General features: G+C 41.0%; 1 protein-coding gene across 3 annotated transcripts in view; it reads left to right on the plus strand.

The window, feature by feature from the left end:
- ARAP2 (ArfGAP with RhoGAP domain, ankyrin repeat and PH domain 2) overlaps nucleotides 1–27298 on the plus strand; it is a 609403-nt gene that overhangs the window by 255122 nt on the left and 326983 nt on the right. For all 3 annotated transcript variants that reach the window (XR_013272356.1, XM_077477663.1, XM_077477664.1), the window contains exons 13-16: nucleotides 4549–4731; nucleotides 8640–8814; nucleotides 16190–16312; nucleotides 17042–17186. Coding sequence is in view for 2 of the 3 variants with exons in the window: in XM_077477663.1 (XP_077333789.1) it covers nucleotides 4549–4731; nucleotides 8640–8814; nucleotides 16190–16312; nucleotides 17042–17186 (626 nt within the window). In the remaining variant the exon portion in view is untranslated. The remainder of the gene's footprint in view (nucleotides 1–4548; nucleotides 4732–8639; nucleotides 8815–16189; nucleotides 16313–17041; nucleotides 17187–27298) is intronic.

The raw sequence follows: 27298 nt of genomic DNA on the forward strand, positions 1-27298 counted from the left end.
CTCGACTAACCCCCTCAGGCTCACCTCCTCCTATATATTGAAGCTGGACTGCTAGAAAGTAGCTAAAAGGGTCATTATTTGGCAGCTGCAGGGTCTTTAAACTAATATGTGCTGAACCCCCCTTCCAGATCAGTTCTCTAAATATAGAGTCGATCTTGTAGAACCATTTCTTATAAAGTTATGTAGAATATACAAGAATTGTGGTAAGAATATCATTTTAATTAAGTTACATTGACCTGCTGCTGACAGGGGGAGTTTTTTCCAAATTTTAGTTTTATCCTTAAATTTGGCTATTAGTGGGACTAAATTGTTTGCTATGTAATGTTTAGGATCTTTGGAGATATTAATGCCCAAGTATTTCATTTGGCTCACTATTTGTAGTCGTGTGGCTTCTTGTGGAAAGGTACTATCTAAGGCCGCGTACACACGCGGGGACTGTTCGCTCAACTTTGTCCGTCAAAAAGTTTCAGCGGACAGTCCGCTCAAAATTAGCATGGACGGACTTGCCCACACACGACGAACGAACAGTCCGCTGAAACCGTGCGCGATGACGTGAACGGCACGTACGACGGGACTAGAAAACGACGTCCTATACACTGCAATGCAAACTTCGGCGTGTAAATCCTTTCTGAGCATGCGCGGAACTTAGTTTGACGAACAAGCCTACACACGAGGGGACTGTTCGCTGAAACAAAGTTTCAGCGGACAGTTTTTCGGAATTTCCGAAAAACTTTGTTCAGCAGACTGTCCGCTGAAACTGTCCGCTGAAAGCCCACACACGAGCGGACTGTCCGCCGAAACACTGTTCAGCGGACAAAGTTGAGCGAACAGTCCCCGCGTGTGTACGCGGCCTAAGGGGTCAACTGGTAATAAGGTGGATTTTCCCAGTTTATCCATAGGCCGGAAAAGTGACCAAAGTTTCTAATTTTACACATTGTTTCTTTTAATGAGTTCTGCACGTTCCCAAGAAGTAAGAGGAGATCGTCTACAAATAGTATTACTTTTTCTTCCTCTGCCCCTCTCTTAAAGCCTTTTATTTCAATACAAGATCTAAGAGACACCGCCAAAGGCTCAATAGCAAGGGCGAAAAGGAGGGGGGACAGGGGTCACCCCTGTCTTGTCCCCCTCCACAACCGAAACCTAGTGGAGCATTCCTTATTTATTCTTACCCCTGCCGTCGGCAAGCTATGCAACATCTTTACCCACTTGACAAAATAAGGGTCCTATCTTGAATTCTTTCAGAACTCTCCATAGGTAGACCCATTCAAGGGTATCAAAGGCCTTGGCAGCATCCAAAAAGAGAATAGCTTGCTTTCCATAGTCGTCAAAAGGTATTTGCAGGTTTAAATAAACCCGTCTAATGTTCATACTCGTTGACCTACCAAGAATAAATCCTGATTGGTCGGGATGGATAAATTGATCTATCACTCTGTTTAGTCTAGCCGCCAAGACCTTTGCCAAAATCTTTGCATCTAAATTCAAAAGAGAGATAGGTCTATATGAGGAAGGGTTAAGTGGATCTTTATTTTCTTTGGGTATCACTATTATGGTAGATTCCATCATAGAGGGGGGAAGTTCCCCCTTTGTTTCAGACCAATTGAAAACTTTCAATAGTTCCGGAAGCAACACCCCACCAAAATTACGATAAATTTCCACTGGTAAACCATCGGGGCCTGGAGATTTTTGTCCTGCCATTTCTTGCACAAACCGCTGTATCTCTTCCAACGTTATAGGGCCATCAAGTATAGCCCTATCTTCCTCGGAGAGACAAGGAACTTTTAGCTCCCTAAAAAAGTTTTACATACCTTCTCCCTCCTCTTCCTATTTGGAGCGATATAAATCTTCATAATAATCTCTAAACCTATCAACTATTTCCGCCGTATAAGTAGATGTCCTGCCCTCGGTTGTATTAATCATTGGTACCACTGATGATGGCAAATTAGTTCTTACTAGATGTGCCAACATCCGACCTACAGATTCACCTTCCCCAAACGCTACTTGTTTTTGAAAAATGTATTTATTTTCGGCTTTTCCTAACATTATAAGGCGATAATTCCGTTGTGCCTCTACCCAAACACCCACATTCTCGAGTGTTGGATCCTTGATATATTGCTCTTCTAGATGTGTCACTCTTATTAAAATCTGTTCTTCCCTTTCTTTAGATTGTTTTTTAAATTTTAGAAATTTGCTGAATCAATAGGCCTCGAAGATAGGCCTTCAATGTATCCCACACAACCCCCTGAGGGGCCGTGCCTGTATTCAAATCTACATATTCTCTTAGGGCAGTAAGTATTTCATGTGATTCTCCCATAATCTCCAACCAAGCAGGGCTAACTTTCCACTCCCACAGATGATTTCCCTCCCCCTATATCCAAGGAGGCTATCATTGGTGAGTGGTCCAAAAGGCCTCTTGGCAAGTATTTTAAATTATTTACCATTACAATTGCCTCATCATTCCCCATAATCAGATCTATCCTTGACAAAGTGGAGTGTGTAGTAGAAAAGCAAAAGTCTCCAAAAGTCCTTTAAGCCCACCTCTCCCATAAACTGGGATAGACGACCGTCGGGTGTACCCCCTCTTTTTGTTCCATGAGGGAGCCTGTCCATTATTTGGTCAATGACCAAATTAAAATCCCCCACAACCGGAGGATGCTGGGACTGTGATATCATAAGGGGACGGGGTCACCATGTGACATCAACCGGCCCCTTGTCCCTATATAAGTCGCCGCACACCGCGTCCCTGGCATTGTGGCCAGAGAGAGCGTGGAGTCAACATCTCAAGAAGGAAGAAGAACAGAAGAACAGAAGGCAGCGGCAGCAGAAGACCGGGCCACCGCTAGTAAAAGAGCTGGAAGAAGGAGTGGCGGCTCGGCAAGAAGAACCGAAGAGGGGACAAGACCCTCGAAGTCGGAAGAAGGGGCGGCGGTGACAGAAGACCAGGCCTCTGCTAGTAAAAGAGCTAAAGGAAGAAAGCAGAGGCCTGGCAAGAAGAACCGAAGAGGGGGACAAGACCCCTGAAGTTAGAAGAAGACCCCGGGCGGCGGCGAGAAGACCCCCCAAGACGGAAGACCACCGGAGCTGTGCAATAAACTATTTTTAACCCTTGTGTTTTATTTACTTTTTTTTTTCACCAGGTGAATGGGTAGGGGTACATGGTTCCCCAATACTCATTCACATAGGGTGGGGGGCCGGTATCTGGGGGCCCCCTTCTTAAAGGGGGCTCCCGGATTTCGATAAGCCCCCTGCCCGCAGCCCCTGACAACCAACAGCCAGGGTTGTTGGGAAGAGGCCCTTGTCCTCATCAACAAGGGGACAAAGTGCTTTGGGGTGGGGGGCCGCAGGGCGCCCCACTTCCCCCAAAGCACCCACCCCCATGTTGAGGGCACGCGGCCTGGTATGGCTCAGGAGGGGGGGCACTCGCTCGTCCCCACCATCTTTCCTGACCGGCCGGGTTGCATGCTCGGATAGGGGTCTGGTATGGATTTTGGGGGACCCCCACACCGTTTTTTCAGCGTAGGGGATTCCCCTTAAAATCCCTACTAGATCTAAGGGCCTGGTATGCCCCCAAAGGCATGCAGGTTTCATTAGTGAGGCGACATTATCGCCGCTCTCTCGCTCGCTACTCTAGGAAAATGACATTTTCCTATTCCAGCCAGCGCGAGAACCAGCGCGACGGGATCACGCTGGTTAGAGAAGCCTGTCGCCGGGAACCAGCGTGACAGGATCTCGCTGGAAACACAATATCGGTGGCACCTACTGTATCTACAAAACCTTCCATGTATTACATCCACACCACTCCAATCATACCAACTACCCATCTCATATACTCTCATTGCCTCACTAGGCTTAGCCTGGGGCCTTCTATTGTGACCTACCCATACACACCTCATTTGTGAAGTAGTCAATGTTAATCTATTTAAAGATATCCCCCCCCAGCCCTCCTTCCCAGAAAACCCCCCCAAAAAAAGAAGAAATTCGATAGAAAAGAAAAAAAGAAAAAACAAAACAACATATATAGGGAGAGAACCTCGTGCTGCCACCCCACGAATTAGGGGGTACACATACACCTCGCTCTCCTCTCCCAACCCCCAACAGTGCACTTATAAGTGCAAAGGGGATTCACCTTTAGTAAATAACCCCCACTGTGTAAATATATATATATATATATATATATATATATATATATATATATATATATATATATATATATATATATATATATATATAAAACTAAACATAGCTAGGTGTTCTTAATTGGCACTCATATGTAGCTATAGCCAATGACACTCATTTATTGTGTGAAGAAAACTCTCAGTAATGTCAGTTATGGTACCAAGTTTTTAATAAAATCTGCTCTTCTTATTAGAACATATCTGACATGTGATGATGTGATTCACAGTACAATGTTGCTCAATCAGCTAAAGTTAGATCATAGAATTCAGTCAGCTTTTCATCATTACGGAAAAGCAGAGGTGTGGAACCCTGCAACCAATACAGTATAACAAATGATTTCATTATTTCATGTTTGTTTGTGTTTTCTTTTGGTAGCTTTTCATTGTTCTGGGAAATGAAAAAGTTAATAGCTTCTGGGAAGCAAATCTTTTGCCCGAAGACCAGCTTCCTGTGACCTCCAGTATTAGTCAGAGAAGATTGTTTATCACGCAAAAATATAAAGAGGGAAGATTTAAGAAAATACTTTCTTCTGCTTTATCGCCTCAACAGTTAAATGAGGTGAGTAAGTGTCAAACTAAAACTGAACATATTGCAGTAACTTTGTTTGTAGCTCATTTACAGACATTTTCAAAATTGCACAGATTTATGACAACCAGCTGTTTATGCGTTTCTGTTCCTCCAGTGGGGGTAGGAGTTATTTGTCCACAAGCACACACTAATAGGTTTATTCAGGAAGTAAGTGCAAAGAGCAATAAACATGTACAAAGTGTAATATATCATAATATGTAGCCAGATTGCACTTAACACATCATCGTAACTCCTTGCAGTGGCTTCCTAGATAAACATATATGACAGATATATGTGTTGTTGGAACATGAACTGACCTAGTCCTTAAATTGCATCTAAGGCCAAACTTTTTCCAGCGATAACAAGTCTGTCTCTTGAAGTTTTCTCTCTGAGATAAGAAAGAAAGTAAATCTCCCAAACAGGATATAAAATTAAAAAAAAAAACAGAGCTTTTACTATATCCTGCTCAATCCAAAAGTTAAATTAAAGTTTTGGGCTTGGATATACCATACTTTAACCACCTAGAGAATATTACTATATTACTCCTTGGAGCCCGCGCCTGCCGATCCCTTATGTGACCGCCGTGATTGGCTGTCATGGTGGTCACAAGATGGTAAAGCTTCTAATCGCTAGCAGCGAGCGGGACTTTTCTGTAAGTTATCGTAATTGTGCCTTAAGGGCACGCTCTCTCGGTACAGCTTTATTTACATTATTGCTGCACGAAAATATGTGGCCAGGCAGCACCAAAGCCTGCCCGCCGAGAGGCCGCATGTTTGCGTGCACTTGGTGCCAAGAGGTTAAGACATACTTGTACATCTTCAGGTGGAAGTGGTTATACCAGGATCATGTCATTTTTTCATGTCATTTTTTTAAAGCAAGCAATGGGCTTTCTTGTAAAAGTGATCTGAGTGGCTTTGGGTGAGATATTAATGCGCCTGTCAGAGGGAGAGCAATAATTTTAGAGCCAGAGATCATCTTTAACATTAAACTGGTAACATGTAAAGGCTATTAAAGCATCACCTATAGATAAATGAACGTACAGCAGTTTGCTGCCATTCCATGGGTGTGTGCAATTTTAAAGTGTGACATGTTAGATATATATTTATTTGGCGTAACATCATCTATATTTTAATAAGAAATTGAGTATTATATTGTGTTAGTGTTCATTAAAATGAAATAAAGTGTATGTTTTCCTGAAAATTTGGGTTTTATAAATGGCCGCATAAATATCATGAGACATAAAACATTGTAACAAGGACCATTTTATTTTTCAGGGTCTTTGCTTTCACAAAATATAACATATAATGTTAAGGGGGGGGGGTCTAAGTATAGAAAAAAATGCAGATTTTTGCTCATATGTGAGAAATGTAAGAATTAGCCTGGTAGACAGGTGATTAAAGAAACAAAAATGCTAAACATAATAAAACATAATTAAACTGGTAATTGCAGTGCACACTATTTTATAGTGTAGTGATTACTAAATGCAAGAACAATACTTTAATATATTGCAGCTTTACAGTCATTAGATAAGGTTGCTGCAACCTTTTTTTTTTTTTTTTTTTTTAGGCTAAGATCATTTTCTTTTTTAGCCTAAGATCATTTTCAGCAAATACAGAATATATTTGTTGATCTTGCCAGAAATCTATTGTGTTTATCACTTCCTGGGAGTTGAACTGGAACTATCATACAATCTTATCTTCCTTCTGTAAACCACTAATCCGCTCACCCACTTGTAATAAAAAATTAAGAGTGAAAGACATTTTTAAAGTCCAGTTTTAGTGGCAACCATTGCTTTCTTCACACACTACTCTAGCCACAGATACAGAGGAGGAGTGATCGTAGCCTCACAGAGACAGGAATTGTGTTATTCACAGGATTACCAGCTGAAAAAAGGAAAAATAAGCCTGAAAAAAATTGACTAAGCAGCCACAACATTTTAAGGGTCCATAAGCTGTAAAAAAAATATTTTTGGGTTTAGACATGCATTAAGTTACCATTTTGTTTTTCCCTGCATCCAAATATGATTTTCTTAAACTGACAAAAATTAGAAACGTCAAACCATTGCAGCCTTCAGGCATATTTTACACATTTTGTGTATAGTATGCAACCAAAAATGTAAATTCCTGCCTGACAATACTAATAAGGTATGTTGGTCTAGTGACCCTGAGTGAAGGTACTTCACCATTATATATCATTCAGATATCAATAGGAGTGCAACTATCAGATAGTGACCCATGCTGAGTATCATATAGCTATATTTTCCTTATTGAGACCTATGATCACAGCGTGTGGCAGGCAAACTCTCCCTTTGCAGCTTGCAGATGTCATGTCATCAAATCAAATACCAAGAGCCACAAAAGGAGTTGATAACTGCAGGTTTTGAAAAGGTGGGGGAGATTTACTAAAACTGGTACACTGTGCATGGTAGCCTCTAACTGCAGCTTGTTCAATTAAAGAGGAGTTCCACCCAGAAATAGAACTGCCACTTATCGGATCCCCCCCCCTCCAGTGTCACGTTTGGCACCCATTAGGGCGGAGTGGGGAGCAGTTACCTGTCAAATCCAGGTATTTTCTCCCACTTCCGGTCATAGATCGTCCCACTTTCTGCTGCAAAAGACACCATGTCTGGCCTTCCCGCACTGTCTTCTGGCAGACACACACACAGGTCCCAAAAGACAGTAGGGATCATTCAGAACGTGCAGCGCGGCTCGTGCATGCTCAGTAGGGAACCAGGAGTAAAGCCAAAAGTTTTCACTTCCTGATCCCTTTACTAGGAATGGTGGCGGCAGCACCTGTGAGTCAATCCGAAGATCGGCTTCGGGTACCGACATTGCGGGCTCCCCAGACAGGTAAGTGTCCATATATATAAAAGTCAGAAGCTGCAGTATTTGTAGCTGCTGACTTTTAATTTTTCCCAGGCATAACTCCGCTTTAAGCTTTTGACAATAAAACTTAAAACTGATTGGTTTCTATGCAGAGCTACACCAAATTTTGTACTTTACAGTTTTAGTAAATAAACCCTAGTGTGTCACAATAAACTGTATTCTTTAAAGAAAAATGTCACCCTTCTGCATGTGTTTTTTTTTCCTCTTAATGTTTTCACTGGTGTTACGCACCACTACCAAACTCAACCTCCCAGCAAATCCATCATTGTCCTGACACACAGGGTACCATGCCACCATCCTTTTTACATCATCTGGAGCTGGCTGTCTCTTCCATCTAGAGGTAGCTGCCACTGCCAGGTGCCAGGTCCACCTTCTTTTGGCCACTGTATTAGGCTTAAGAGCGGAGGAGATCCCTGGACCAGAATGGCAGCTGGGGCAGGGTGGTGGAGTGAAACAAAAAAAAAAAAGATAAGCAAAATTACTTAAATCATTTTTAATTGTGGAAGTGTATGCTCCCCCCCCCCCCCCCACACACACACACAATTCCATAATTAAAAATGATTTAAGAAATTGTTTTATCTTAAATGCAATGATGCAACGATGATAACTTTCTTTCCCATTGGCAACCAAAGGCAAAGATCCAGCCCTGATTCGCCCCTGAAATGGAGAAGAGGGATTTCCTGTGCGATCAGCGGCCAGTTTCGGTATGAACCAAGCCGTACACCGACGGTAGTAGTCAGACTAATAAAAGAATTGGCATGTCAATTAACACTATTTTCAGAACAGTCAGGTAAGAATCTGCAATAAAGTTTGCCAAAATCCTTACAACATGTATGTTTTATTTAATAGGGGTTGTTTATTTGTCTCAACACAACTACAATTTTGCTTTAGGGCTTTGGACTGAATGCAAGCTACACTAATAACATTTCAACTCAGCTATCCATCTGTGCACTTTACTTTGGGTACAGAGGATTTATTATTTTCCTTATCTTTTTTCTCTGTTTCAAAACTTAGGCTTTATGTACGGCAGTGACCAAAGTTGATGTACTTGAAACGATGATCTTAGTTTTTAGTGGAGCTGATGTCATGTGCACAACTGGAGATGCAGTTTTCAGCACTCCATACCTTCTAGCAAAGATGGCTGGACAGCGTTTGCAAATGGAATTTCTACATCATAACAGATTCTCAGGTAGACACATCTTTCAATAAATCTTACCTAAAAGTTGTGTAGTGTACTGCTCCTGGTATATTTTGTTAATCCAAAAGAGTTTTGGTATCGAAATGGGCACAGAATAACTTCAGTGCTGACAAAGACATATACCTATGTTGTATACATTCAGTCAACAAAATAGGTAAGACAAGGTTTCTGCAATATAGCATACAGCATACAAGGAATGAAAGAAAACAAGGGAAGAAGGAACACCAGCTTAGTGCATTACTGTATAACTTCTTTAATAAATAAGTAAAATACAATTCCCTAGCTAGGCTAGCTTTGAGGAAGGGAGCATGTCGCTAGAAACGCATTAGCTGCACCCTACCTGATATCCAGGCATGTACTGGCCATTGGGACTACAGTGAGTTTCCCGGTGGGCCGATGGCTCAGTGGGTAGGTCAGGGGCAGTCCTGGAGTGCAATCCTCTCTGACAGTGAGTGATTGCAATTTCACTCCTGTTAGGAGGAGCAGCTGCCGTCACTTGCTGGAGAGAGCATTAGGCTTCCTGCTCCCTCCAGCCTGCAGAGGGAGATAGACAGCTGGCAGACGTTCTATCCTCTCTCCCCTTATCACTTGTCACATATCACATAACTGGAGAGAGGAACGAGAAGCTGCTTTAAAAACTGTGAGTACACGTGGGAGGGGGAGGAGAGGGAAGACACTCTGATGTAAGGGGAAGTGCTGATGGAGACACTCAAAATTAAAGTGGGCCGGCCATGATGAAGTCCAGGGCCAAATTTTTGTCCCAGTCCAGCCCTGCTGATATCGCCTGTGACATTTCTCCTTTTGGGAGTATAATGTATGTATTTTAATATTTATTAAAGAAGCTATACAGTAATGCACTAGGTTGTTCTGGATTCTTCCTTTGCTTTAATTTCAACTATTCCCTGAATTGAAAGGGCAGCAAGGCTCCGATGTACACATTCATGGTCCAGTTGGCTATATTCTACAGTGGTCCATTTGGGTTGAAGCCATGTCGATGTGGGCTCCATGTAGATTGGCCTGCCTGGAAGATTGTTTCACCTGTAGCACAGACTTTTTTGTACATTTATACAGAGAAGGAATGTATTACATAAACAATGCTATTAATCTGCTGAGGACAAATGAAATGAGAGACCTAATCATAGACGTTTCACAGGATGTAACATAATATAGCAAAGCCTATATATTAGTGTGTAATTGGTTGAGAAGCTTTGAAAACCAAAATCAAGGGTGTCATGTGTCGTCTCACGTATAGGAATATTTTGAACTTAGTAGTACCCTTAGAGCTATTGGATCACAAATGAGTATATAGCACTGCAGCCTGAGTACATAGACCTAAACACATAAAAGGGACTGTTTAGTTTCAAATAGTACCTGCATCTAATAGACAGCAAATAGAAGAATCTGCTTGCCACATCCCCAAAATGTTTATTTTTTTGGGTCAATGTCTCTGATCATAGATCAGTTTCTTATAGGGGAGCAGTGGCAGCTGGTGGGAAATGTATTTGGAGGCACGGCAAACAGTATGCCACCCCCTGGTCAGTAGCATTTGCCCCACACCCACTTCTGATTGTGCAGATTAAGGATCAGTGTTACATCAGCGAATTCATTTGCTGTTGTAACACACCTGGGTGGGATCAGAGCACATTCTCTGCAACCCAAGCCACCCTATTATGAAGCCTATCAGAGCCTCTTGCTCTAATCAGGTGCTTATAAAAAAAACAGCTGCTGTAATTCATGCGCCCCGTGTCCTGAAAGGGGCCAGATGCTTGAAGAGAGGGTGGCCATGGCAGCCCCGGATAGATTCATGCTATGCAGGAATCTATCCATTGCATATAAGGGGTTGGCATGGGGAGAGGGGGCGGCGCTCGGGTGCCCCTAATTGATGCGTTGCCACTGTAGGGGAGCATTTTATCATTCTCCCCTGTCCATTGTTGTAAGGTAGGAACTCCAGCTTGATTCCACACTTTATCAGCTTCTTGACAGTAAACAATACCTTAGGCAAAAAAGTGCAAAGAACTATACCTCAGGCAAATAATTGCAATGATAAATGTTCAATTCTATTGGAACTGAGGAGGAACCAAAAAGGCTATTATTTGCTTTTAGTAAGCATATATGTGGGCAGAACCAGAGCAGGTAGAAAAAAGAGCCAGGGCTCACATGACACTTAGGGTATAATTGGTTATAAAATGGTTTATATCTCACAAACCAATTTGGCATCAAAATGCTATGATGAAGTATAAATACAATGCCTTGCAAAAGTATTCATCCCCCTTGGCTGTTTATCTATTTTGTTACATTACAGCATTTGGTTCAATGTTTTTTAATCCAAATTATATGTGATGGATCAGAACACAATAGTCTAAGTTGGTGAAGTAAAATTAGAAAAATATATACAGTACATAAAACTATTTTTCAGAAATTAAAAATTAATAATTGCCATATGTATTCACCTCCTTTGTTATGAAGCCCATAAAAAGCTCTGGTGCAATCAATTACCTGCAGAAGTCACATAATTAGTGAAATGATGTCCACCTATGTGCAATCTAAGTGTCGCATGATCTGTCATTACATATAAACACCTTTTTGAAAGGTCCCAGAGGCTGCACCACCTAAGCAAGAGGCATCACTAACCAAACACTGCCATGAAGACCAAGGAACTCTCCAAACGAGTAAGGGACAATGTTGTTGAGAAGTACAAGTTGGGGTTAGGTTATAAAAAAATATCAAAATCTTTGATGATTCCTTGGAGCACCATCAAATCTATCATGACCAAATGGAAAGAACATGGCACAACACAAACCTGCCAAGAGAAGGGCTACACACTAAAACTCACGGACTGGGCAAGGAGGGCATTAATCAGAGAGGCAGTACAGAGACCTAAGGTAACCCTGGAGGAGCTGCAGAGTTCCACAGCAGAGACTGGAGTATCTGTACATAGGATGTCAATAAACCGTACGCTCCATAGAGTTGGGCTTTATGGCAGAGTGGCCAGAAGAAAGCCATTACTTTCAGCAAAAAACAAAATGGCACATTTTGAGTTTGCGAAAAAGACAAGTGGGAGACTCCCAAAATGTATGGGGGAAGGTGCTCTGGTGTGATGAGACTAAAACTGAAATTTTTGGCCATCAAAGAAAACACTATGTCTGGCGCAAACCCAACACATCACATCACCCAAAGGACACCAGCAGTCGTGACTGGGAAACTGGTCAGAGTTGAGGGAAAGGCAATGGTGCTGAATACAGGGATATTCTTGAGCAAAACCTGTACCACTCTGTGTGTGATTTGAGACTAGGATGGAGGTTCACCTTCCAACAGGACAATGAACCCAAACACACTGCTAAAGCAACATTTGAGTGGTTTAAGGGGAAACATGTAAATGTGTTGGAATGGCCTAGTCAAAGCCCAGACCTCAATCCAATAGACAATCTGTGGCCAGACTTAAAGATTGCCATCCAACTTGAAGGAGCTGGAGCAGTTTTGCAAGGAGGAATGGGCAAAAATCCCAGTGGTAAGATGTGGCAAGCTCATAGAGACTTATCCAAATCGACTTGGAGCTGTGATAGCCGCAAAAGGTGGCTCTACAAAGTATTGACTTTAGGGGGGTGAATAGTTATGCACATGGACTTTTTCTATTATTTTGTCCTATTTGTTGTTTGCTTCACAATAATAAAAAAAAATCTTAAAAGTTGTGGACATGTTCTATAAATGAAAAAAATCCTCAAACAATCCATGTTAATTCCAGGTTGTGAGGTAACAAAACATGAAAAATGCCAAGGGGGTGACTACTTTTGCAAGGCACTGTAGATGAGTGAGCTAATCAGTAAATTTTAGGGAGCTGACTTCTGGCAGCTGAACAGTTATTTGAAAGCACAGGTAATACAGGCCCAAATTTTCTGGTGAACGCATATCTAAGCTTAAGGTATTGCAAAAGCATAGAATTTGATAACTTAAATGGAAACAGTTAAGATCTGAATTAAATAAGTTTAACCATGTACACTTGAGTGTGGCACCATACAGAGAGACAAAGTTAAGACATAGATCAATTCTTATAATGTGGAGTGTGACAATTGACCCCTGGAATACCTACTGTAATTATGTCTTATAGCTTGAGTTATTAGAGCTGATTTAATAGGCTGTTCACTTTGCAGGTGAATTTACCCCTGAGCTTATTAAATATAATTAAATTGCACCTTGCGAAGAATACCCAATTGATAAAAAAAACTGCATTTTTTCTTGCACCAAGCCCTTTGAGTTTGGCATATATTTTGAGTGCAACCCCCACGCCAAACTTTTGTTTTCTAAAAAACATGCAGCCCAGCAGGTCAGGAAAGGGGATGACTGAGCACCCCCCCTCCTGAACCATACCAGGCCACATGCCCTCAACATGGGTACCCCTACTCATTTACCAAAAAAAAAAGTGAAGTGTAAAAAAGACAGTAGGCGGTTTTTGAAAAGTCCTGCATTTAAAAAAAAAAAGTCCCCCCTGGTGTAGATGCTCCCTGCCACCGTCGAACTGAAAAAAGATAAAAAAAGAAAAATGTTCTGCTTTCGCTGAAGGCTCCTGCTGTCTGCCAGCTCCGCTGTCTGACAGGTCTTAAATAACCAATAGGCCACCCAGTGACAAAGCAAGGCAGCCCTGCCCCCATGTCACTGACACCACTAGGGGGCAGTGCCACTAGGTGACTTCACTGGGTGGTCCCGCCCCTCAGTTATTTAATAACTGTCAGACGGCAGAGCGGGAAGACAGCGGGAGCAGAGCGTTTTGTTTTTAAATTGACCACCTAATTTATACATGTTGATCATATCCTCCCTTAATCTCCTCTTCTCAAGAGAGAATAAGTTCAGTTCAGCTAATACAGTGGGGAAAATAATTGTTTGATCCCTGCAGATTTTGTAAGTTTGCCCACTTACAAAGAAATGAAGGGTCTATAATTTTTTATCATATGTGTATTTTAAATGGTAAAGACAGAATGTCAACCAAAAACCCAGAAAAAAATACATGATACAAATGTTATAATTTACGTTTCAATTCAGTGAGTAAAATAAGTATTTGATGTCCAAACAAAACATGACTTAGTACTTGGTGGAGAAACCCTTGTGGGCAAGCACAGAGGTAAGACATTTCTTCTAAATCCTTAAGGTTTCTTGCCTGTCACTTGGAAACTCTAAGTTTCAGCTCCCTCCATACATTTTCTATATGGTTTAAGATCTGGAGACTGGCTAGGCCACTCCATGACCTTAATGTGCTTCTTCTTGAACCACTCCTTCGTTGATGGTATGCTTTTCATTCAAGGTTCTCATCCAAGATTTTACAATACATGGCCCCGTTCATTGGTCCCTTAATGCAGCAAAGTCAGCCTGTACCTTTAGCAGAGAAACAGCCCCAAAGCGTTATGTTTCCACCTCCGTGGTTGACTGTGGGGATGGCGTTCTTAGGATCATAGTCAGCATTTTTCTTCCTCCAAACACAGTGAGTCAAGTTAATGCCAACAAACTAAATTTCTCATTTGACCAGAGCACTTTCTCCCAATCCTTCTCTGAATCATTTAGATGTTCATTGGCATTGACTGTACATGTGCCTTTTGAGAAGGGGGACTCACCGTGTTTGGGGGGAAGAAAAATGCTGATTATGATCCTAGGAACACCCTCCCTAGAGTCAAACACAGAGTTGGAAATATTATGATTTGGGGCTGTTTCTCTGCTAAAGGCATGGACCGACTTTGCCACATTGAGAGGCCAATGCACGGGCCATGTATTGTAAAATGAGACCCTTCTTCCTTCTGCCAGAACATTGAAAATGGGTCTCCAAACCTTAATCCTAGAGAACATTTATGAAAGGAAGCTGAAACTTCAAGTTGTCAAGCGACAGCCAAGAGACCTTAAGGATTTAGAGAAGAACTGTAAAGGAGAGTGGACCAAAATCCCTCCTGGGAGGTGAAAAAACCTGGTCACTAACTAAAAGTAAATGTCTTACCTCTGTGCTTGCCTACAAGGGTTTCTCCACCAAGTACCAACTGCTTGGAAATCAAATACTTATTTTACTCACTGATCTGTAACTGAATTTATAACATAAGTATCATGTGTTTTTTTTTCTGCATTTTTGGTTGATATTCTGTCTCTATCATTTAAAACACACCTATGATAACAATTATAGACCATTAATTTCTTTGTGGACAAACATACAAAATCTGCAGGGGATCAAATAATTATTTTTCCCACTGTATTTCCTCATAAGTGAGCTCCTCCATGCCTCTTCTCAGTTTGGTTGCCCTTCTCTGCACTTTCTCCAATTCCCCAATATCCTTTTTGTGAACTTGTGGCCAAAACTGAACCAATTGTACTCCCCCTAGTATGTATGATGCATGCATATTTTTAGCCCCCAAGTGCATAACTTTACATTTATCAACATTAAACCTCATTCGCCACATAGTTGCCCAATTAAACAGTACATTGAGGTCGACTTGTAAGCTGGAGACATCCTGTAAGGACGTTATTCCCCTGCAAAGCTTGGTGTTATCTGCAAAAACTGAAATGGTACTTTTAATCTCAGACCCTATCTCATTTATAAATGTATTAAAAAGTAAGGCTCCCAACACTGAACCTTAGACCATTCAGAGCATGAATCATTATCAATACTCTCTGAATATGGTCTTTAAATCAGTTTTCTATCCATTTACAAACTGATTATAGACCTGTAGACTTTACCTTACACATTAGGCCAAGTGTGGGCATCTCTGTCAAGCATTTTTGAAAAACTTAACTTCTTGCCAACCACCCGCTGTCAATCAGAATGGCACCCCTGCGCGAATCGCTGTAGCTATATGGTGGGCGATTAAAGGAGTATAGGGCATGTGCTACCCACAATTGCTCCTGAGAAGGAGGGAATGGAAATCTGTCAATAGACAAATCTTTGTTCTGTCAGGGGTGAGGAGAGCAATCTGTTGTTCCTACTGCTTACGAACAATAATCGGTCTCCTTCTCCAGGCAGTCCCCCATCCCCCTCAGTTAGAATCACTCCCTAGGACACACATTTAATAACGGGCTTGCCCCCCACCACACATACTGTAGAATTAATAACCCTGGGTTGTACATGATGGTGCTTAGGGACCACTCACAGACCCGGGAGAGGAGAACAGCATCTTAGCCAGCCAGAGTGGTGGATAGGATATGTAATCCTGCCTGTTCCTATACCCCCTAGACATAATACGCATCCTACCCTAGCATTGCAGGAGGTTCCCCTGCAAGGGTAGTTTTTATATTTTTTTATTCCTGGAGTTGAAATTTAAAAGAAGATAGTAAAATACAGCACCATAAGGAAACTGAACTTAACAATGTACTCTTTAAGACTGTCCTTTTTATTTTCTAGATTACCAAACTATAGACTACCTGACAAAGAATGGAAATAATGAGAATCTATTCTATTGTGGATTTCTATACAAAGCTTCTTCAAGTTCTTCTAAGTTGTCTACCAGCAGGAAGATGAAAGAAGGTGATTTGTTTTCCTCAAATGTCCATATAAAACTTTGTACACCTATATATTAAACACATACAAATGCTACAAAATGGTCTCACAAAGAAAATAAAAACAGAGAAAAAAATAGTTTACCTGACATTTGTAAAAAAAATCTGGATTTTGGCTTGAATAAGACACAACAGATCACTGCTGCCCTTTATTAGCCAAGCAAAGTATACATTCTCGGTTGCATTAATAATTGCAACCCCTAGGCCAGTGATGGCGAACCTTGGCACCCCAGATGTTTTTGAACTGCATTTCCCATGATGCTCATGCACTCTGCAGTGTAGTTGAGCATCATGGGAAATGTAGTTCCAAAACATCTGGGGTGCCAAGGTTCGCCATCACTGCCTAGGCTTTCCCTTGTGTAATTTACTATCCACAGTATAGTTGACCTACTATAGAATTTCCAGTGGAGTTTTTTACCTGTTCTGCTGATCTTCTAGGAATATCACATACACAACAGAAGCTGTAGCTGATCCCAGACCTCAAAGAACAGTTAACAATCTTGACAAACCTGTGCTGCAAACCAGCAGTTCCTAATATACAGCCTAACATGCTGGAATTATCTAACCTTTGCTTTGCTACATCAAAGTGTAGGTTTGCTTTAATGCTATTTTATGAGCATATACTGCGTATTGTGATTTTGATTAATGTGTAGCTCTACAATAACAAAATCCCATGTTTTGTATTTTTTTTAAATAGATATGACAAAGTGGTGGTGCACCATCGAAAACAGTCTACTGAGCTATTATGAGGATGAAAATAATACTGCACCAGAGGGTTGCATTGATTTAAGTGAAGCAGTGTGTATGGTTGTTTATCCATCAGATTTCATCCTGGATTCAGGGTAGGTGAGAGCAAATAGGACATAAATCTTATTGTCCTCTCTTATAAGGCCATAAAAATAGCTGTGACTATAAAATCATAAGAGAATTTTCCCAACTACTAGTGGTCAGCTGTCAAGCCATACAAGAGCATTCTGGTCCTAAGGTATAACTGCAGTTTGTTGCTGATTCCTACCTTCCACTACCTACCTATCTCTGAAAAAAATATCTGTTTCATCATTATCTCCAAACTGATTCCTGAATAGTGAGGTCAACACTGATACCCACCAGTTGCAGTGTCTGCAACCTTTACAAATATGCAGTCCGTAAGGAGTATCTTACCAGATTTGAAACTCCTATTGCAGGTGATGCCTAAATTCGGATCTATATCGTAATTCAGATTTCTAGGACAAATCAGTGAGCCAATTAAACAAGCATGACATTACTTTTTGGGCAGAATTCTGTATACCGGGTTACCATATTCTAAACTCAATAATCTCTTTATTAAATTTTAGAAAAAAAAATAGTTGTGATTTGAAATAAAAAGGTATTTTTTAATAACGTTAAGTTACAAAATTACTTTTGTGGGAATTATATATGTGTTTTAAGTGGACTTTCTGTTAAATTGTCATGGGTGGACATACTGTGCTTCATGTTTATTTTGTGCTAGTGCATAGAAACAGGATGATGAATACTAGGAGATCACATTACCACATGTACATGGGCCTAACTCTGTTTCATTTAAAATGGAACTTTTCAATACAAATATTGACTTAACCTTCAGTCATGTATTTATTTAACTAACTAACCCCCAGGCCAATTTTGACATTTCTCTTCTACATGTAAAAACCAGCATTTTTTTGCTAGCTTATTACTTAGAACCCCCAAATATTATATATTTTTTTAGGCCGAGGCCCTAGAGAATAGAAGTGATATGTGTTGCAATTTATTATGTCACGCAGTATTTAACAGCGGTTTTTAAACACAATTTAAAAAAAAGACATCTTAATTAATTTTAATGCACCACAAAAACACAATATAATACCCAATTGTTTGGTAAAACAAAAAAGATGATGTTACAACAAGTAAATAGATACCTAACATGTCACTTTTTAAAATTGCATATGCATAGAATGACAAACTACAGCACATAAAAATCTCTATAGGCGGTGCTCTAAAAGCCTTTACAGGTTACCAGCTTAGAGTTACACAGGATGCCTGGTGCTAGAATTATTGCTTTCACAAAAAAGTTTGTGTTGATACCTCACATGTGCAGTGCGAATACCATTTGCGTGTAGGATGTATGTATGCGTTCACCTTTGATTGCAAACAAATAATATATTATTTATTTTGCTTAAATAGTTTGCACTGTCTCTTTAAGGCTCCATGCACGCTAGACGCTCAAAAAATGCTTGTTTAAGAGCATTTTTTAAAGTGTTTAGGAGCATTAGGTATAGCATAGGTAACATTTTTGTTAAGGAGCGAGTAGCCAACAGCATCCTTAACAACCAGTGAATAGCTAGTTGTTAAGCTGACATCAGCTGACAGCGGGGTTCCCCAATGACAGCTGAATGTAAACTAAACAATATGCGGCATACATGAAAAAAAAACCTTAACAACTTAAGCCCCGGACCATTGTGCAGCTAAAGGACCAAGCTCCTTTTTGCAATTCGGCACTACATTGCTTTAACTGACAATTGCGTGGTCGTGCGACGTGACTCCCAAACAAAATTGGCATTATTTTTTCCCACAAATAGAGCTTTCTTTTGGTGGTATTTGATCACCCCTGCATTTTTTTTTTTGCGCTATAAACAAAAATAGAGCGACAATTTTGAACAAAATTCAATATTTTTTACTTTTTGCTATAATAAATATCCCCCAAAAATATATAAAAAAACATTTATTTTCCTCAGTTTAGGCCGATACGTATTCTTCTACTTATTTTTGTTTAAAAAAATCGCAATAAGCGTTTATTAATTGGTTTGCGCAAAAGTTATAGCATCTACAAAATAGGGGAAAGTTTTATGCCATTTTTATTAATATTTTTTTAACTAGTAATGGCGGCAGTCAGCAATTTTTATTGTGACTGGGACATTATGGCGGACACATTGGACAATTTTGATAAATTTTTGGGACATTGCCATTAATACAGCGATCAGTGCAATTAAAAATGCACTGATTACTGTAAAAATGTCACTGGCAGTGAAGGGGTTAACCACTAGGGGGCAGTGTAGGGGTTAAGTGTGTGTTTTTTAACTGTAGGGGGCGTGGCTTGGCATGTGACGTCACTGATCGTCTTTCCTCATAACAGGGAACAGTCGATCAGTAACAGCCTCACTAGGAAGTATGAGGGTGAGGTTTGTTTACACAGACCTCTCCTCGTTCTTCAGCTCTGTGACCTGATCGCGGGACACCAGTGGCGATCGGGTCCGCAGGTCCCGCGGTCACGGAGCTCAGGACCGAGTCGAGAGTGCGCCGGCGGCGGCGCATGCTCGACCCACGGCTGGGCACTTAAAGGGCGTGCTTGTGCCCAGCCGTGCCATTCTGCCGATGTATATCGGTGTGAGGCGTTCCTTAAGCAGTTAAAATCAGTACCAGACACGAAAAGTCAGTTTTTTCTTCTAAATTTTTATTGCCGGCAATCGTTTTGTTTACATTCAGTTCCCCCTGACAGCTGATGAGTGAATCTATTGTTAAGGACACCGGCGGGCCGGTGGCTAAGAAACTCGCTGGCAAGTCGCTCCCAAAAACGCAAAAAAAATGTTTCTGCTTCTAGAAGCTGAAGCTTGCAAAAATGTTTCTAGCTTACAATAGTGTGCATTGACACATAGGATAACACTATTTGCTTCTAGGAGTAGAAAGAAAAACTCAAAGAAGCTGCTCTGAGCATAAAAAGAATCTAGTATGCATGGACCCTAAATGTTTTTTGATCACTTTTATTGCTATCATATCACACGGGATAAACAACATCCCTTGTGATGGCATGGGCAGTGACAGGTTCTCTTTACTGAAAAATCTGGAGTATATTAGATCCCAGATCTTGCCTCTGTCCTTAAAAGCATCTGATCAAATTGAGATCGGTTTGATCAGATGCTTTCACAAGCCAGTGACAGCTTGTTTACATCTGAGCTATACCAAAAGTGACCATATGCTTGTCGCTTCTAGTTTCTTGCACTATACAGATGATTTGGGAAGTTACGGTCCTTGGTTATATATATCTCTATCTCTCTATATTGTGGCAGAGGCACCCTGTGCTACCTAGAAGATTACTGGTTTACACTCGATTTTGGAGAGACAGGCACACAGATCTCACAGCTGTGTGCTGGGCTATTTAGTTGTGACCTGACTTTGGCTCAGGGCCCCACCCAACAGACAGGAAGTCTGTGCATGGGAGTCAGGTGGGCTCCCATTCCTCTGAGAGGAGTCATTGGGCAGCCAGAGCATGCATGCCTGCAGGAGGCAGATGTTTGTGACAGAGCAGCAAGGAGCTGATCGGGAGTAAGCTAGGAGAGGGCTTGACTCTAATAAACTCTTTAAGTCTGAGGAGCAAACCTAAGGCCTAGGCTGGAGGCCTGAAACAGCCATGTGGCAAGAGAGAAAGTACATTCGATCATGTGTGCTCGATCAGCTGAATAAAGAGAGAGTGGGTGATTAGAATTCTCTTTCCCATCCTCTCGATTTCCCTGCCCCCCCCTCCACCTTTCACCTTCCTAATTTACTCCTCTTTCCCTTCTCCCTTATGCCTCTCTCTGTACACATTCCATTTAATGTTACTATATTCCACATTTAAACCTATTTTTATCTTTATTTATTTTTATTTTTACTTATTTTAATTTTTCATTACATTTCCAGTTCATCGTTATTGCTTTTATCCTTATCTAATTTATTTCTATCTCCACCTTTATATACATATATATTGCCCATAATCATTGTCTTCATACTCACTGGTTCATTGTTTATAATCATAATTGTAAAACCTTGTTTCATTCCCAACCATCCAGTACACAATTATTTTGATCAGAATTGCTATTAGATTACCTTGATGGAATCTAACTAGTTAATCTGACAATCCAGTGCCTCATGATCCACGAATTACCAACTTGAAAGGTTGCCAAGGCAACGTCTGATTGGTTCTGGTCACAATAGACTATATATAGCTCCTCTAAAATGGCCACAGTCACAGCCTGATGAAGGAGAAAGCATGCTCTGAACGCGCACTCCTCCCCGCTCTCTGGAAGTGTCTGGAAGCGCTGGGAACCACCGGTGTCCCTGGACCCATCAGCTGCCTCTTCACCAGTGAGAAGATAATCTGCCCCACAAGCAGATGAATCACAATATTAATCCCACATGTGCTGACATCTCATACATCTTGTGAGTTACCAATTGTCTTTTATGGAACAAAATGTCTTAACAATGCTGCACTTAGATGAGCACTGCTCTCCTTCTCTGTGTGGCAAGAGAGTAAGCCAGGAGGCTGAAGTATTTTGATTGTGCAAGATACAGTAATGGTGGAACCCCCTGCGTGGGCTACTGATTGTGAACTTTTCAGATTTTTTTAAATAAAAGTGGGTTATCAGGCCCTTGAAAATACAGTTTTAGACTGGTACACTCATTGAAAACATACCTACCGCTTGAGTCTATTCACCCCAATCTTACAGTATCTATAATCTCCGTGGTAAGCTGGTGGAATCGTCGGCTTCAGTCTCAGGTTCCTTGGTGGAACGGGAGAGCCTAGATAGGCACTGAAAGGCAGCAGGAGGAGGAGGGAAACACCCTCCACTGCATTTAAAAGCTATGAAGCCATTTGGATTTCTTTCACTTTGTTTATTATGGCCAACTGCAAACACTAATATTGGGGTCATGACCGCAGCCATGGCACAGTACAATCACTTCAGCCTCAGGATATATTGCATCCTATGGGTGGGAAGCAGTTAAAACCAGAACAATTCTATCCAAACAAGTTTAAGTTTTTCATAGCATTGAGAAGCAAGCTAAGGGCTGTAACAAGTATTTTTTGCTGTATGTGTCTGCACTGGGGGATCCCTCCATTTCCCATGCCAGACACCATGACCATTGCAACAGGAAATGAGGGAAATTTTAAAGCTTTTGTTACCCTAAGAAAATGCATCCTGTTCCTTTAGGCCGGGTTCACACCGCTGCGATGCGGGAACGCCGCGAATCCGCAGCGTTTTCCCGCATCGCACACCTCCCGCCGGCAGTTCACACTGCCCTATGCGGACGGCTGGGAGTGTCAATGTTATGTTAATGACACCCCCAGATCCGTCCGCATATCGCAGTGCGATCTGCCGACTCGCACAGGAATCGGATCGCATGGTGTGAACCCCCATGCGATCCGATTCTGTTGCGGATCAAAAAAAGGGTCCCGTGCGAGTTTGCTGCGGGAGCGCTGCGAATTCAGCCATACTATCTGTATGGCTGTACTCGCATCGCTACGGAGATCGGATGTGATTTGCGGTGCGAATCACATCCGGATCTCCCCCGCAGCAGTGTGAACCCAGCCTTAAAGCATGTTATACAGTATCACCTGAAATACCTGGCTGATCCTGCCAGGTTCTGGCCTCCCCCTCTGTTAACTGACCACGGTTTATCATGGCTGCTGAGTCCAGACACCATGGTCAGTTTACATGCCTTCGTCATCCACAGCTCTCCTCTGCCCCCCCCATTCCCTGTCTGTCAGCTAGTGACAGTGCCTGCCCCCTCCCCTCCTGCTTCTAAAATTACAATTGAATTTCCATACAATCCTCTCTGTTTTATAATGATAGGTGCCCAGTGTATGTCCTTTATATAAAAAATGCTGTTCTATACCTTATTTCAGAGCGCCGCTTGGTGTTTACAAGATCGGCAGCCTCTCTTCACCTCTCCTTCAGAATTACGTCAGCAGGGGATTCTTTTCCCCTCCAGCTGTAGCTGTCAGATCAAGAAAGAGGAGAGGCGGCCGGTCACAGGGGCACCGAGCAGCGCTCTGAAATATGGTATAGAACAAATTTTTTTTTTTAAAAGCACACACACTTTGGCATCTATCATTATAAAGCAGAGGACTGTATGAAGTTATCACAGTGGCATAACAACCACTTTAACAGTGACACAAACAGCAAAAAAAATAAGCCTGAAATAGCCTTAAACTTATACTAAAGTCTTTTTTTTTTTTGTGTAAAAATAACAAATATGTTATACTTGCCTGCTCTGTGTAATATTTTTGCACAGAGCAGCCAGGATCCTCTTCTTCCCGGGTCTCTATCTGACTTTCCTGACCATCCCTCCTGCCGAGTGCCCCCACAGCAAGCAGCTTGCTATAGGGGCACCCGTGCTGTGCCGCTGCTCTGTGTGTCCATTCTGACATAGATCCCTAGCTCGACCCCACCCCTTTCTCTCCTCATTGGCTCACTGACTTTGATTGACATGAGTCAATGCATAGAATGCCTTTAGAACCACTTTAACATAATTACTGAATTCAGTCTTTGTTTGAACTTCTCATAATGCCATGTGCACCAGAAATGAGGCTTTGAGTAGGAGTATTGATGGTATTTAATTGTTGTATGAACAGTAGATGTAGGAGAAGAAGTGATACATGAAGCTGCAGAACTGTAGATTTTAGACAGTCATGTTCTGGATAAAGTAAAGAGTTAATATTGTCCGTCCAATTGGTGATTTTTGACACAACAGAAAGTAGGAGGAAATCTATCCAAAAACAAGTGCCCCTTTGAAAGACTTTCTTGCTATTTCATGTTCATATGACTGGTTGTCTCAATATTTTCTATCCCAATGACAAGTAGCACCAGGACAAATGTAGCAGGAACACATACAAAAATAAAAAACCAAAGAGGAGTTTTGAAAAGTTCACACTGTATCTAAAGTTTTGGCTGTATATACACTTTAAGTCAACCTATGTACATAATTTGTGTTTCTAAACTAGTGATGTTCCCAATTACCTTTATGTTTGAGTTTGTCAAGCACTTCATACTGCCACATCCCCCCTGTTACTAGTAATAATTTATTTTGATAATGCCACAGTGCAGTGAACTTTAAATTCATGTTCTGCTGAGTACAACCCAATATGTTTTTCTGTGCACAGAGGGTATAATTGTAAATCTTCTTGTCACACTGCTCACATTTTCTAATGATAGTCATTACATTACTGTGGACGCGTATGTTAAAAAGTTTGCAAATTCTGGGTTGTCAGTCTAATTCTCTTAAGTGCTGTTACTCAAAGTATGTAATAAAAAGACAGACGTTCCAAAAATCAGTTAATCTCCATTTTCAGAAAATTGATCAAACTGTCTTTGGAATAAGCTTGGCGCATGTCTTGTGTTTACTCTTGCCTTACAAATTACTAATTAAATTGCAGGAATAATAAATGATCTCTACCATACAATATTATCCACTTCTTAAAAGAAAACTAATGATAAAAGGAAAGAATTAGCCTGTCATCTGTATTTACCTGTATCTGCTTTTGTTTTCACCTTTATCTGCTTTTGTTTTTTGGAATGAATTAGTTGAAAAAAATAATGTTCTAGAAAATTTGGACTTGAAGCAAGTAATGATGTTTGTCACAGATAATACCCTGCTCCTTTGGAACAACTAGTCATTGCACCTATGAATACTCACTTTGCAAATAAAATGAACGTATTTACCTTACATACCCAATTAGGAAAAGGAAAAAAATAATGATTTGCAAATTCACTTTGCTAGGTTAATAGCCTAGCTGTTCACAATATATTAAACCTAAAATTTCATCACTGTATGTTCATTTATTTTAAAAAAACATTGTAAATTTTTATAATTCATTCAGAAAAAGTATTACACATAAAATAGTGCAATTTTCTAAGAGTGATAACTGCACATTCTAAAAGGAAGCAGAAAATAAAACAATTTGAAAGATAAAATAATGTTATATAATAAAGGAGGTTTAGGGCCTGTTTACACCAGATTGCGTAGGCGAAAAGGTGTGCTCTGTGCATGTTACCTGCATCGATTTTAAAATGCACTGTGCAAAAATCCTACCAAGCAGTGTAGAATGAGCGGCGCTAAATACTCAGTGAATATGCTAATGATACACACTCTCAAATGTATCCAATAAAGTATACACATAACATAAATAACATTGATTGTTACCACTTTAAACTATAATAGCAACACCCTGTGAAGTGAATAGTTGCAACAAATTATATGAATGAATAAATAAAGTGTCCAGTTTTTAAACACAAAATGTCCAATGTTCATTAGATAGTGACCAGTGAATCAATTATAATTATAGTTCATAAAAACTTCCAGGAACACTCCTCCACCACACCGCCGTGACTGTGACATCAATCCCTTTATGTGCACACACTCACCAGCTGTTTATGCCTATAGTGTTTGGCTATAGATGCTTAAATCCTCTTTTCACAGGGATGAAGAGTGACAGATCTTCAGGTGTCAGTCAGAGGCAAATACATAGCTCCCGATTAATCCTCTTTACACACAGCTGTTTATGCCTAACACTGCTGTGTTTGGCTATAGACGCTTAAACCCTCTTTTCACAGGGATGAAGCGTGACAGATCTTCAGGTATCAGTCACTCTTTACACAGTCCAGATGTAAATGAAAAAAGCACAGCCTCCGATAGTGTAAAACTTTCACACACTTTAATCTCATAAAATTTCACTTGTAGGGAAATATATTGATTGTTATTTACAGCCACTGGTGATGGGCACCCCTTCCTTTTTGAAGTATAGGAAACATGCTATTAATTTTTTGCAATCCTTGGAGTGGAAATCAACTTATCTACCGGTAACAGCAGATGTTGCCTCTTTATATACGGCCATTTCCCACTGATTGGGTTATGAGGCGGTACAACATTTTTTATCCCAGGACAATACAATTTCAGTGACCCAATGTAATTTTATTCTTGAGCTATTGGATTTTTCAATGACGTACAACTATTCTGGCATGAGGGAGCCTATTTTTTGCAGATTAAGGGGGTGGCCATGGGAGCTAAATTTGCTCCCAGTATGGCCAACCTCTTTATGGAAAAATGGGAAGAGGATATCATTCTGGGCAATAAGCCACCAGAACTAATAACCTGGAAAAGGTTTATTGATGATATTCTGCTCGTATGGGATGGCGATGTTCAATCTGCAGAGTTATTCCTATCCCATCTGAGCAGTAATTATCATGGCATAGTTCTTAGTCATGAACTAAGCCCCATTGAAATCCACTTTTTGGATCTGAGGATCTCAATTATGGACAACAGTATTGTTACCACAATGTTTAAAAAAAAAAAAAAAAAAACAATAGGAATGGCTACCCTGGATTCTTGCAACCTTAATTCTTGGTTAGTTGCGGTAACCAAGGGCCAATTTTTGCATTTAAGGTGCAATTGTACTAATTTGGATGATTACCACAAGGAAGCATTGATTATAAAAAATAGATTTTTGGCTAAGGGATACGATAATAAAACCCTTGACTCTGTTATATTGGAAGTCGGGATAAAGATCATCAGGCATTACTGGCTGACAAGCCTTCTAGGGCTGGAAACACTGAAAATGATGGTTTGGCTTTCATTGCAACTTTTTCTAGCCAGCATTGGGCCATTAAAAGGATAATAAGAAGACACTGGCCAGCAGTGATGTAACTAATGGAGTTAAAGTAAACGGCGTTACTTAACGCAGTTACTTTAGAGGGTAACAAGTAATCTAACTGATTACTCTTCCCCTCATAGTAACGCCGTTCCCACTACTTGGGCGGCATTACTGCAATTACATCTACCACCACTAGGGGCGCACCCACCGCGATCCGTGGAGCGCTCCGCGGCCTTGGCCTTAGGAAAGGCCGCGGCTTCGGCCTAGCTCCGGAGTGGCGGCCATCTTGGTGCACCCTCCGGCCATTTACAATGTGATTGCTCCATCAAATGACCCCATTAGAACGTTTATTACTTGTTCCACTAAGTGCGTGGTGTATCTTCTTAGGTGCCCATGCAGCTTGGAATTTGTGGGACGCACGGTCCGTATGTTGCATATAAGACTTGGTAAACATATAACAAGCATCTGCAAGGGCTTTGACAAACACAACGTCAGTAAACACTATGATTTGAAACATAATCACGATCCCAGGGGAACTACCTTCCTGGCTATTGA

The sequence above is a fragment of the Lithobates pipiens genome, unplaced genomic scaffold (genome assembly GCF_037356315.1).
Source record: "Lithobates pipiens isolate NorthernLeopardFrog02 unplaced genomic scaffold, aLitPip1_a1.2 Scaffold_13, whole genome shotgun sequence".
In the NCBI taxonomy this organism is placed as follows: domain Eukaryota; kingdom Metazoa; phylum Chordata; class Amphibia; order Anura; family Ranidae; genus Lithobates; species Lithobates pipiens.